This window comes from Achroia grisella, unplaced genomic scaffold, assembly GCF_030625045.1.
Source record: "Achroia grisella isolate CSIRO2021 unplaced genomic scaffold, CSIRO_AGI_Agris_v1 utg1174, whole genome shotgun sequence".
NCBI classification, from domain to species: Eukaryota; Metazoa; Arthropoda; class Insecta; order Lepidoptera; family Pyralidae; genus Achroia; species Achroia grisella.
Window position 1 is genome coordinate 570,355 of NW_026712590.1, and position 12,481 is coordinate 582,835.

The window sequence follows — 12,481 nt, forward strand, 5'->3', positions numbered from 1 at the left end:
ACACAACCTCATGATATGTGACAACCGTCGTATATACAGGATATATTATTATTTTTTATTATTTATACGGAGCACCACGGACACTACGACGTCATGTAACAAACTCATTTTTTGCTTAATAAAAATGGTTAATATTTTACATTTCGAAAACATAATTCCAGCAGGAGTCATGGCATCAGTACTTGACGTATCTCCTAGGTTTATCTATTCCAGAAACCATATTTAACATTGCATCAATAAAGATTGTAATGCTCAATGTAGTAAACATTATTTAGAAAAATTATAGAGAATGTATAATTTTATGGTACTATAAAACTTGTACAAAGAGTGATCTTAATGCCATATGACATTCTATATCAGCTAAACTCTATCAGGTGAATGGGTTTTTATCAACTTCATGCGTTGTCATTTCTGAGGACTATAGGGTATCTGTAATTTCAGAACGGAAGTCACCTTTTAGAACGAAACAACTTACAAAAATAGGTGCCTGTAGATACAAATAAATTAGTTCTGCCTTTTTTTCAACTGGTTTACGTGTTTCCGCCGGCAAGTACCCTACTATGTAAGCTATTATTGAAGGGAGATATGGTGATAGTCACTACACATCCTATGTTGTTGCAGCCCACTCTTTCATAAACTAAATATCTCCTTTGGAAAGTATACACTCTATCCTGAGGAGGTAAAAACTATCGCTCCTAAGAATATCTCTCAATTCTTGTCCCTAATGGGGCTAGGTTGCGAACTTTGAAAAAAGGCGAGCACAATAGATCTATGTACGTCGCAGTGCTTACAGGTGTTAGCACCTGAAATTAGCCCAAAACCCCTGATAAAAAAATATGGTGTCAGTAAAATTACAGGAAACGTGAGCATGACATCATAATCCTCCGGAGAAAGAACACATAAAATATTAAGCAATATCATGGGCATCACATGTTGGCGTGAAATCCGTGGTGCTATTCATGTATGAATGAGACGGTTGCTACATACCAGGATGTAGACCGTCAACTTATATACCATTATGTTAATGATTTACATAATTATATACTTTTATAGTACCTACGTGTACATTCTATTCTCTACGTGTACATTCTATAGTACCTACAGTATGTGTTTTGTCACTTCCTCCAAAACGGCAAGATCAATTTGAAGGAAAATTTTATGTGCATATTTAAGTAGTTCCTGAGGGTTACAAAAGACATTTAGACCAGATAGAACAACGCTCACCAGTTCGCAAGTAGGTTCGTATAAATAATTATTTCTATTTATGTTCTATTCTATTAATGAATTAATACATACGGCTGAAGTTAAGATTGATGGAGGCGGCCACCTCGCCCATCTTGTTCTTAGCTTTAACTTTGTAGAGCCCTGCATCCGTCTCGATCACGTCATCCAGCTCGAGCACCACCAGAAATTTGTTGTTGGCGATGCTCTGGATCCTGTAAAAGATTTTTATTTAATATTCATTTACTAGCCAACTCACACTAGGTTTATTATGTGACATAAGAGAGAGAGAGAGAGAGTGTGTATTGAAAGAAGAGTTCTCTCAGAAGGAATAATTCTTATCATTACTAATTCTACTAACATTGTCACGTTTTGACGGCCTCGGTGGTGGTGGTTTAATACACCGCTTTTCAATAGTCTCCGGGTTCATTCCTTACACACGGTGTAAGCATTTGTATTCATGAGTATAATTGTATCTTTCTGTCTTGGTGTTTTCTATGTATATTATGTATGTATTAGCAAAAAAAATCTATGTAGGTATGTATATGTAATATATCTATGAGTTGTCTAGCAGCCATAACACAAGCTCTGCTTAGCTTAGGTCTAAATGGCGCTGTGTATTATTCTGAGATATTGTTATTATTATATTGTTTAATAATTAATGCACATCAATAGTCAAGAACAATAATGATATCTTTTTTATAATAATATCTGCTTTCTTGTGATAAAAGATTTGTCTTAAAATATAATTTAAAAAAAGAATCAATAGGGTATAAAAGTTTGTGCAGACGAAAACGACAATTACATTGATATTAGGATTTTCGTACCATTTTGCAATCATACAAATGAACTAAACTCATTTATTATTACGGAAATGTAATAAAATAATGATAAATTGTTATTCATCAGCTGGGATACGGACACAAAATACACGCAGCTGTGCATTAAATAAATAATTGGAAACATCACCGATTCACTGATTTCTTCAACTAAATGATCATGCTGTCATAACAATACAGCTAAATATAACTTAAATATTATAGTCGTCCTATTTCTTAATTTCTTTTACTGTTATCGTTACATATTTGAGGGATTTAGCCCTTAAGACCCAACTTTTTACTTGGAAGCCATCCAAAACTGAGAAAACTGAAAGCCAGTGATAGTTAACACATTATATTTAACATTATTTTCTTCTTCCTTATGCCATACATTTGTGGTCGGAGTTTATTCAACAACCTTCTCCAATAAATTTAGCGGAAAATTTCATACGATTTTGGAAACTTTCATACAAACTGCGCGGTCAAGTGATAAATTTGATATAAACAGTTTTTAATAATATATTGTTTATATCAATTTATAGTACACTAGTTGCCCCGCGTAACTTCGTCTGCATCACACTTTAAGTAAGTGTAAATTTATCATCATATTTCGTTCAATTTACAGAATACCTTATTAAATGATAGCCTACATGTTGTTCTAATGTATGTAGTAATATATAACCTATATTACTAAGGTTTATCAAAATCTATTCAGTACTTTTGAATGAGTAACAAACTTTCATCCATTTTCACAAACTTTAACGTTTATAATACTAATAAGATTACTTGTTACTTACGACTTTGAAAAAGGCAAGCACAATAGATTTATGCGGGTCTCAGTGCTACAGGTCTAAACACCTGACAATAACCCACAAATCCCCAATAAAAATATATAGCCCGCCTTCTCACGTTCACTCTCACGTCTCACTTCTCACGTCTTTTTTTTTAGATAATACACATAGGCTATGTGTACATCCTCGTTTTACTTCATTATGAAGCATTAAGCAGTGAAGTCATAAAAGTTAACAAATTGACAGACAGATGTACTTTCATATATATTTAGCCAGTAGAAAGATTTCGCTTACTTCTTTTTAGAAAAAACATAGCCCGTGTCCATCTTCGTCATACAATGTATCTTCACGTCAAATATCATTACATTCGTACAGTGTTTAGTCGTGACAAGGTTACAAACAGACAGACAGATTCACTTACATTTTTATAATATTAGTATGGATTTTTCGAGCAGTAACCGCTATCCGTGCCAAGTGTGCCAGTTCCCAATGTTTGTCACCAATAATTAAACATCAAAGGAACTATCGGAACAAATAAATCGCAAAACAATCCTCAAGGTGACAAGGACATCACCTAATACATTTTCGGATCGTGTACTATAATGCAAATTGGGAATGGATAAAGACTATTATATTAATGATAAAAAACATCTTTTGAGAACTAATATATCAAAGTCCTCTCGGAAACGACTTATCAAGACCTACATCTGGAGTATAGCCTTGTATGCCTGTGAGACATTGACACAAAAGGAAAGAGACAAACTGGAAGCCTTTGAAATGTGGTGTTGGAGAATAATGGAAAGAATTAGCTGGAAAGACAAAATAAGGAATGAAGAAGTGCTTGAGAGGATTAAAGAATAGGGACAGATCATAGATATTATTGAGAATAGGCGGGGTAAAATGTTGGGGCACTTGATACGACACGACGAACTAATTAACAACATTATAGAAGAAAAATAGATGGAAAGAGAGGAAGGGGACGACCAAGACACAGCTATATCAAGCAAGTTAAAGAAAAAGTTGGAGTCGTATCGTATCAACAGCTAAAGGGACTGATAGAAGATCGTGGAAGGTGGCGGGAGCTCCACCGACAAGAGCACAGCTCTTAAATTATGAATTAATGAATGAAAGACTATAGAGACGGTTTTTTTATCATTCCATGGAATCGCCGTGGCGTGTCGGATGCATTGTGTGGCAGAGAGGGAACTTCTCGAGAAGTTTCGGGAAGTTCACGGGACTTGGGTCTCGGGTAAAGGTTTAAATGGCCGCTTTACCGACGTATTTCAACATTCACCGTCAACACTCAACTCGGCTTGTTTACTGCTCTGTGTCATATCAGTGATATTAAAAGAATTAAAAACAAGGAGACTGCAACTTAATGAAGAGTGATAGTGCTTATTTACATGAATAACACTATGGAAATCCTATAAAGAGAAAAAAATATTAGAATTGAAGGTTATTGGGATAGACTTTATTAAGTCGTCAATCAGTCTCACTTATTTCTACGGTAACGTAGTTTATTACCATTTACAGCTGTATTTCTGTTAGATAGGGTAGATATTTCTAGACTTTATACAAAGTAATCTGCGTAGATAATTTTTTAATAATTTGCGTTATATTTGTAAGGTGAGAATTTGATCACTAATATTGAAGATCTTAACGGTTTCCGTAGAGATCGTCAGGTTTCCGTACTGAATATTTGTGGTGCTCACAAATGCTAATTGTAGCGGAATTAAACAAAGTAATATAAATACATTAAGTAAGTCTTCTATTTTACTTACTTCTGCCACCAAGCAGATTGCTTTGTATGCTATGCTATGTTTCTATTTGAAGATTCAGATATTCTAGGAGATATAGTCTTCTGGAATGGTAACTACTGCATAATTGCTGTTCATGTATATACATACTCGATCGTTGCCACATTCCATCAAATGAACTTTTAACATAATTTGTCTTTCCAGTTACATAAGAAATATTAAAAAGATATATAATTCATTAGATCTGATTGTATTCATTAAAACACATTTGTTTAATTGAAATGCACAAAAATAAAGAATATCATTGCACATTCTTATAAATTCGAGCAATGGTAAAGTGAACAAGATGTTTATTGATACAGCATTCAGGTGGATGTATTTATGCTCTGAAAGTATTTAGGTCAGGACCGTGTTGGATTATGAGGCCAATATTACACGTCTGTGCACATTTTATAAACAATATATTTTTTTAATGGAAAACAAATTAAATATGGAATTCAAAATAAACACTTCCAAGAAAATTAATTTATGATTAAGCAAATTAAATAAATATAGCTGTAGGTTTGCAGTAGATAAATAAAGGCATTAATAGATTACATATATTATACATAATGTAAGTTTTCAATTGATTTTTCATATAATAAAATAACATGAGAATTATGAATAGAATACATATAGCACATCTAACAATACGAACGCCCCGATTTTTAACTACATGTAGTATACACTAATAATAATGACAGGACAATTCACATAACACTATCCTGTCCTAAGCTAAGCTGAATTTGTTTTATATCTGATATAAATACACACCTACTTTTTTTGTTAATAAAATATCTATAGAAAACATCCAGAGCGATACAAACAATTATACTCATGAATACAAATGTTTGTACCGTGCAATTAATCGAATCTGCGACCATTGAAAGTGAGGCGGTGTGCTAAACCGCTAGACCACCGAGCTCTTTAATTTATTCGTTATGTCTTAACATTATATCGGTTTGGAAATTTCACTACCGGTAGTTATTTCTGCTTATAAATCAACTCACTTGAACTTAGTCCTATTATCTTCTTTGAGCAGTTCATCGCTGCGATACCAGCTGATCTCTGGCTTCGGAGCTGCCAGCAACTGGCATTCAAAGACGAGCTTGTTGCCATCGTCTTCCTGGCGCAGTTGCGGCTTCTGTGTGAAGCTTGGGGCTAAGTCGTCGGTCACCCCCATAACGCTAGCTGTGGATCATCACCGCGGTTGAGGTTACGCTGCGTTGGGAGAAGGTAATACCTTCTATCTGCAAACAGAGAAACACAATTGGAGGATTCTTTTTTTTAGAACTATTCTAATGCTGTTGGTCGCAGCTGGCCTTTACAGTTACATCGAATGATATGGAGCGAGTGCGGATGGCATTCCAAACCCGCGGAGGGACGTATAGAGTAGCTGAAGATCATTTCCTGCCTGACGGCCGTCGTAATTTCCACCCCCGTTTCAATTGAACGAGAGATCGATCAGATGGGGATTCATACTGTCTATTAGTACAATCTGTTAAGTTCCTGTTTGTATATATTTGGAATGGCAAAGCTGACGGTCTAACTGACAACCAACAAAGTACTAAGTGGCAACGGTTGCCTGTACCATGACCAATATCATGGCCATAGGCTCTTGCATGACGTTTGTGACATATCTACATTGCCATTCCGGAGGATGATACTTTATCAGGTCTTGTCGTACCCAGTAACTACACTGGCATATCTCTGATACTCTTCAAAGGTCTCCTTATATTTCATCTCTTCATGCGGCAAGTTACTTGTTTTGTAAGCTATATGTTGGTTTGAATAGTAGTGAATATTATATTATTAAGTCTGAATGTTGATGTTTGTTTCATTGGAAAATAAAATGCATTTAATTAATTGCCGAGTTGCATGCATAAAACACAGAATTAGTACATTTTACTAGAGTAATTAATAAAAAAATACGCAAAAAGAAATAGTGGGCCCGACAATTCATTTTATTTCAAAAGAAAACAAATATAAAGAAATTATTTTAAAAAATACTAATTAATTATTGTTTTTGTTTAGAATTATTAAATAAAAAAAAAACACTTTCTCCAATTAGTAATTTTATTTATAATTCTAGTATGGGCTGTGACTACTCTCAGAAATTTCAGTCGAAACGTCATTATTTTCCCGCCATATGAAGTTTATTGTTTGTTTACAAAAATATCAAATATAATTGTAGTACTGCAATTTTTAATTGATTTGATGAAATTATTTAAAAAATACTGTATTCTTTATTAAAAGGAATTTGTTAACAAAAATATCCAATATGCACACGTCAATGAACGAAGGTAAGTAGGGTAAGGTCAGTGACGTCACGTCTGAAGCGCGGTCATCCAGAACAATGTCATAGTGTTTTAAGTTTTATCAGCTCACGCGGTCAGCTTTAACATTATAGATAAATGGTTTATTTGATCGTTGCACACACAGTTATACATTTGGACAATACATAACTCGACCTAAGATTACAGATATTTTATGACCTAAGATTACAGTCATTATGTGTCATCCGCAGCTTCTGTGATCTTTAGCAACACAAAATGTTTTTTTTTAATTTAATATATTTTACGACTAAACTATTCTACGGTACATAAGTAGGAATGCCCAAATGGAACAAACGGTAGTATGATGTTTTTTAAGTGATATTTCACTACTACAACGACTGTGTTCGCAGTACACATAGAAATGTTGTAATCTCAACTAACAAAACACTTTATATTATTTTATCTTTCCATTTGAGGATAGGCACATGTAAATAATAATAAAAAACGAAGAGCGATAAAAATGGATTGTCTGCGGTGTGTTATGTGGGAAGTGTTTAATAGCCAATAAGCCTTTCATAAAAACTTGATGAATAGTTTCGGAGTTTCTCCTGGACAAACGTCGTAACACAAGATTTTTATATATGTAATGATAATAAAGGATGTACATGAAAGAAGTACATGAATTTTCCGTATCTTCTGGTTATTACTATGCAGTATTCTACGTGCAAGGAAACAATAACTAATATGTATTATATAAAACTGAATCACCTCGGTTTCTCACCGGTTCATTACAAATCTTTGCATTTCTCGGCTTTTTTTCAGCTGTACTATGATATGTGTGAGGAATATATATATAAACAATCCTATTAAATCATTCTATATATTTCTGCTGTGTGCAGAGCATCTTTTATGGATCATGTACTTTAAATCAAATTGTAGTACAATTCTTTAACACCCTGCACCCTAGCGTCCAAAAGTCTGTCGGATCGAAGTTCGGTCACAATACAGGGCGTCTCTTTACGGCTGAAATACCAACTATAAGGACTTAATTCCAAACCGTTTTGTATGCATCTATACATACCCCTCGTTCCTAAGTACTCTTCTATATCCTCAGGGTATCGTTAGAAGACTTCTGGGGATGAAAGTAGTGCTAAGAAGGGAATTTAAATGATTTCAATACAATTTTATGAACAATATCCGCAACTTACACCCGCAAGTTATTTTCAATTTCTATCTGTAATAATTATGTAAGTATAAATGTTTACAAAAGGAATCCACCCACGTATTTTCAGTACAATGAATATATTGTTCTGTAAAAGACGTAATTATTTTTAGAACATTCTGGCATTATTTCATAGCTTAAAATAACGTTTTATGCACAAATATATTTGTTGTTAATTATTTAAGTATACTGCCAATTCTATAAATAATGTAGCAATAAATTATGTATATTTTTAGCTTCTTAAACATGTGCCCTTTAAAAACTAGTAGAACCCGCAACTTTGTACGTATGTAGGTACATATACATATGTATATATATATATATAGATCGATTCGATCGCTCGGTCGACTACTGACGGTGATCGAACGGCGATAACAAATATAGTATCCATACGACACTATATATTGATTAATGGATTAATTAATAGAATTATAGTTGTACATTAGAGATTTCTCACCTTTGGTATTTTAAACAACTTTCTTGATCTATATAAAAGGACTTATTCAGATAAAAAATACATAGTAATCCGTCCTGAAATTTGACGTGATACATTATCTACTATACTATTATATTAAACGTATAAAAAGAACGATATATAGAAAAGATATAGGAGACAAAGACGTGCAGGTTTGTATGTTTGGTTGTTATTGATTTGGTACACAGATACTCGTATATCTTAGAGTAATAAATAGGATACATTTTGTCCGTATTGAGGCAGACAGCGCCGCAGGTTTCAGCCAGAGAGTGAGAAAATAATAAATGGAATGTCAGAAGAAAATTTTGATTATAAATTGTACGACTATATAAATTTGAATGGCAAACACACTGACGGTCCAACTGATGGATGGTAACTATATACATGTGACGAACATCACTTTAATGTCCTGATATTACTCATGTGTTTATTCTAAGATGTGCCTCTTATCCTGTAATTTTCTACCGTATCTCAACATTTAATCACAGCATACATACCCAGAAATGAAAGAAAGTAAAGATATTAGATAGTAAATCAATAGACAGAGTCTCTCTATCTACGCAGACGACTCTTTACATAGCATTAAAATAAATATAAAAAAAAATGTGCACGGTAGCACATTTTTTTTATATTTATTTTATTTACTTCTCTGTCATTATTTTTTGTTCTTTGAATATTGAATTCATCTGCGATTTCTTAAATCTTTCCATAAATAAAAATATGGTTATTTTTATTAGACATAGAATATGGTAACTTTTATTTTTTTCCATACAGAGGATATGGTTGCATAAACTACTTATTATGTTAAAAAAGATAATAGAGAAAGAGGTAACAATGGGTCGCTATCTCTTCAGGGAACATCAGGTAGATAACCTTCAGAACCTCACGTATATCGTATAGATACTACATCTCTCATATTAGATAAAGTTTAATAAAACTAATGTTCTACAATCCATATGGCTATTATAAAATGACGACCTCTGTGGGCTAATGCTGATGGCATACCGCCTTACTTGCAATTGCCACGGGTTCGTTTCCTCGGACGATACAAACATTTATATTCATTGATTGTATATTCTGGATGTTTTCTATGTATATTATGTACGTATTTACAAAATATATATCTATGTATTTATATCATTGTTGTCTAGCACCCATAACATAATCTCTGCTAAGTTAGGGACTAGATGGCGCTATGTGAATTGTCTCGAGTTATTATTATTATTATTACTATGATATTCCTGCTACTGCTGTTCAAAAAAATATTATATAACGGCTATATTGACAAATATTGTCTATAAAAGCATTGTAAATCTTCGATACATTATGAGTAAAAACTATGCTACATTTTTAAAAGAAATGGGACCTAATAATTGTAAATCTGAATAATTGTGGCTTAGAAATATATAAATAAATAAATTAGCCAAAAAAGATAATGTATACTGAATATTAGTTACGTTACAATAAAAAGAGAGAATTTTGTTAAGGGAAGTACTAAACACCAGAACCATTGTCCTGATCTGGGAAATTCACGTATGAAGTATCTTATGTGTTACTCTTCGGTGGTATCTAACTGTGAATAAAGCACTAAATAACTCTTTATTCCTTTCACAATTACATAAACCAATATGTATACAAATATAAAAAGAATCATAATTACAACTTATTGTAATTATGATTTTTTTGACGTAATAACGTTATTCTATTTTATATTTATGTTCATATTTTCCAGGCAACATTAGGATGAAGAGGAGTATAGACATCAAGTGTGGTGGAGAATTAGCAATTATGAAAATTTATTCGAAACCGTTTAATAGCATTGCTTGAGTAACAAACATACATCCAACGTCATATACTTTAACGATTATTATATTAGTGGTATTCAAAATTGATAAAAAAGTTTTGTGTTCTGTGAATGTAATAAGAAAGTTTTAAAGTATCTAATTAAATTAGAAAGTAACCTAATACAGATTTTATCTGTGTAATTTCATTAATAAAGCCTCTGCCAGTGTACAGTAATTAAACATTCTTGCATATAATTGTTGTATCACTATCCAACTGCTTCTGAATATGAATCAGCTATCGCTGAAATACATCATAATGTATCATCTGAAACCTCGGACGAAAGCTCTCAGCGACATGAGTCATGTTCGTACCGCGGTCAGCGCCATCTATCCGCCAAGGTGAAGTGTAGACGAGTGGGTGTCCGCTGTTAAAATTTTCTAAAGTGTGAACCCAACGTCTCGATCTATTTCTGTAACTCGTGAAGGCTAAAAACTGGACGATTCGGCGCACAATTTTTATAACTTTAAAACATTTCATTTCCTATGATTACCTAATGTTTTATTACATTTTAATGTCTTTCTTTTATCTGATCGCATTATGTCTAAAATAGACTTTAATGTATCCATCACGTGTTCTCCATTCCTGATGAATGCAGTTCCGATTAATATGGGTCAAACTTTTATGATGATCATAAATTTGGATAATATGAATGTAGCTTTGATTGATTAAGTAATCATAATTATGTACTTATACAGACAGTGAATTTGAATGACGATAACCTAGATGTAAAAGTCGGTATGAATATAAATGTAGAAAATGTCATACCGAAAACAACAGGGAAAAGTAATCCAAATAGAGCACGTAACACATAAATCGGTGCACAAACACTTGTAGCTTCTCGAATTAATACAACAGATCAAGAAGTAGACGAAGGATATGAAAAAGTGGATTCGTTAGAGGGATCGGCAATATCGCCGGCGGCGGGACGCGTCGGTTCGTTTTCGAAATCGTAACTAAACTATAAAACTTTTGGCGACTCGCCGAGGCGGGCGGCACGGAATTTGTGTAGGTGTATTGCAACGCCAGTCGGTTGGATAACGTAGACTCGTTATTATGTGACGTGGTAGATGCAGAGGTGTTTTCCGTCGAAGATAGAAGCTGATCTAATAGACGTTGGTTGCGTGGTTCTTACAATTGATACAACTGAAACGGGTTTCGTGTGACTCTCTTAGGTCGAGTGTTTTATATTTCCTGTTTGCTGAAGTAGCAGTTCATACATAGTATGTTATGGTCTGAATGTTAATTAAATAATATAATTTCATAATTGAAAACATTTTAATTTGAGGGATCGCTCTGCTCTGATCACTACTATAATATATTATAGTTAATATTTTAATTCTAATTAATTAATGTTATTTGGTAATATGTATTCACACAAATATGGACAAAAAAACTGAGAACTTGTACAAGATTTATTTAAAAGAGTAACAATTATATCCTGCTCATTCTTCTTAGCTGAAACTGCATCCCGAATGAAGTGCTATTCAAAAGTGCTAACGTATACATACACATAATAGAAATAATATTTATTTAAACATTTTTTTTTATTATGGCTATATAATAAAAAAAAAATGGTTTATATATGCAATCCCATAAATTTTGATTTAAGTTCTGATTCCATTAATCCTTCTCATTATTTCATCTCATTTACATACTAAACATGTCTGGCATTTCATTTTTGTGTTTGATGTTATACAGACACATTTAAATCTTTTGTTACAACTATGCTAAAGCAGCTTCTGATGTAAAGTAGCAGTAAGGATTCATAAATAATAATAATTTATTTTACTTACTAGTACTATTATGTTATCTGTGCTACTACTTACTCCAATATCTTAATATATAATGCTCGCATTTAGTGTCTGCACGTGAACAAGATTAGTGTGAATCAATAATGTATGTTCCACCATTAAATAAATTAATAGTAGTATGTAATATTCATTTATCTGTGGTAGTAGTAAAACATGATTAATTATAAAAGAAATACTCAGTAGAACCAGGCAAATAAGTTCATTTGTCTAGTTCGCATCTGGTTAG

At 33.0% G+C, this 12,481-nt stretch overlaps 1 protein-coding gene across 1 annotated transcript in view; it reads right to left on the reverse strand.

Annotated features, from left to right (window-relative positions):
- LOC131851760 (twitchin) overlaps positions 1 to 5,824 on the reverse strand; it is a 114,991-nt gene extending 109,167 nt beyond the window's left edge. The window contains exons 1-2 of the mRNA XM_059202307.1: positions 5,637 to 5,824; positions 1,297 to 1,436 (exon numbers count right to left, since the gene is read on the reverse strand). Of these exons, the coding sequence (XP_059058290.1) occupies positions 1,297 to 1,436; positions 5,637 to 5,809 (313 nt within the window). The 5' untranslated portion in view covers positions 5,810 to 5,824. The remainder of the gene's footprint in view (positions 1 to 1,296; positions 1,437 to 5,636) is intronic.
- Positions 5,825 to 12,481: the final 6,657 nt, after the last annotated feature.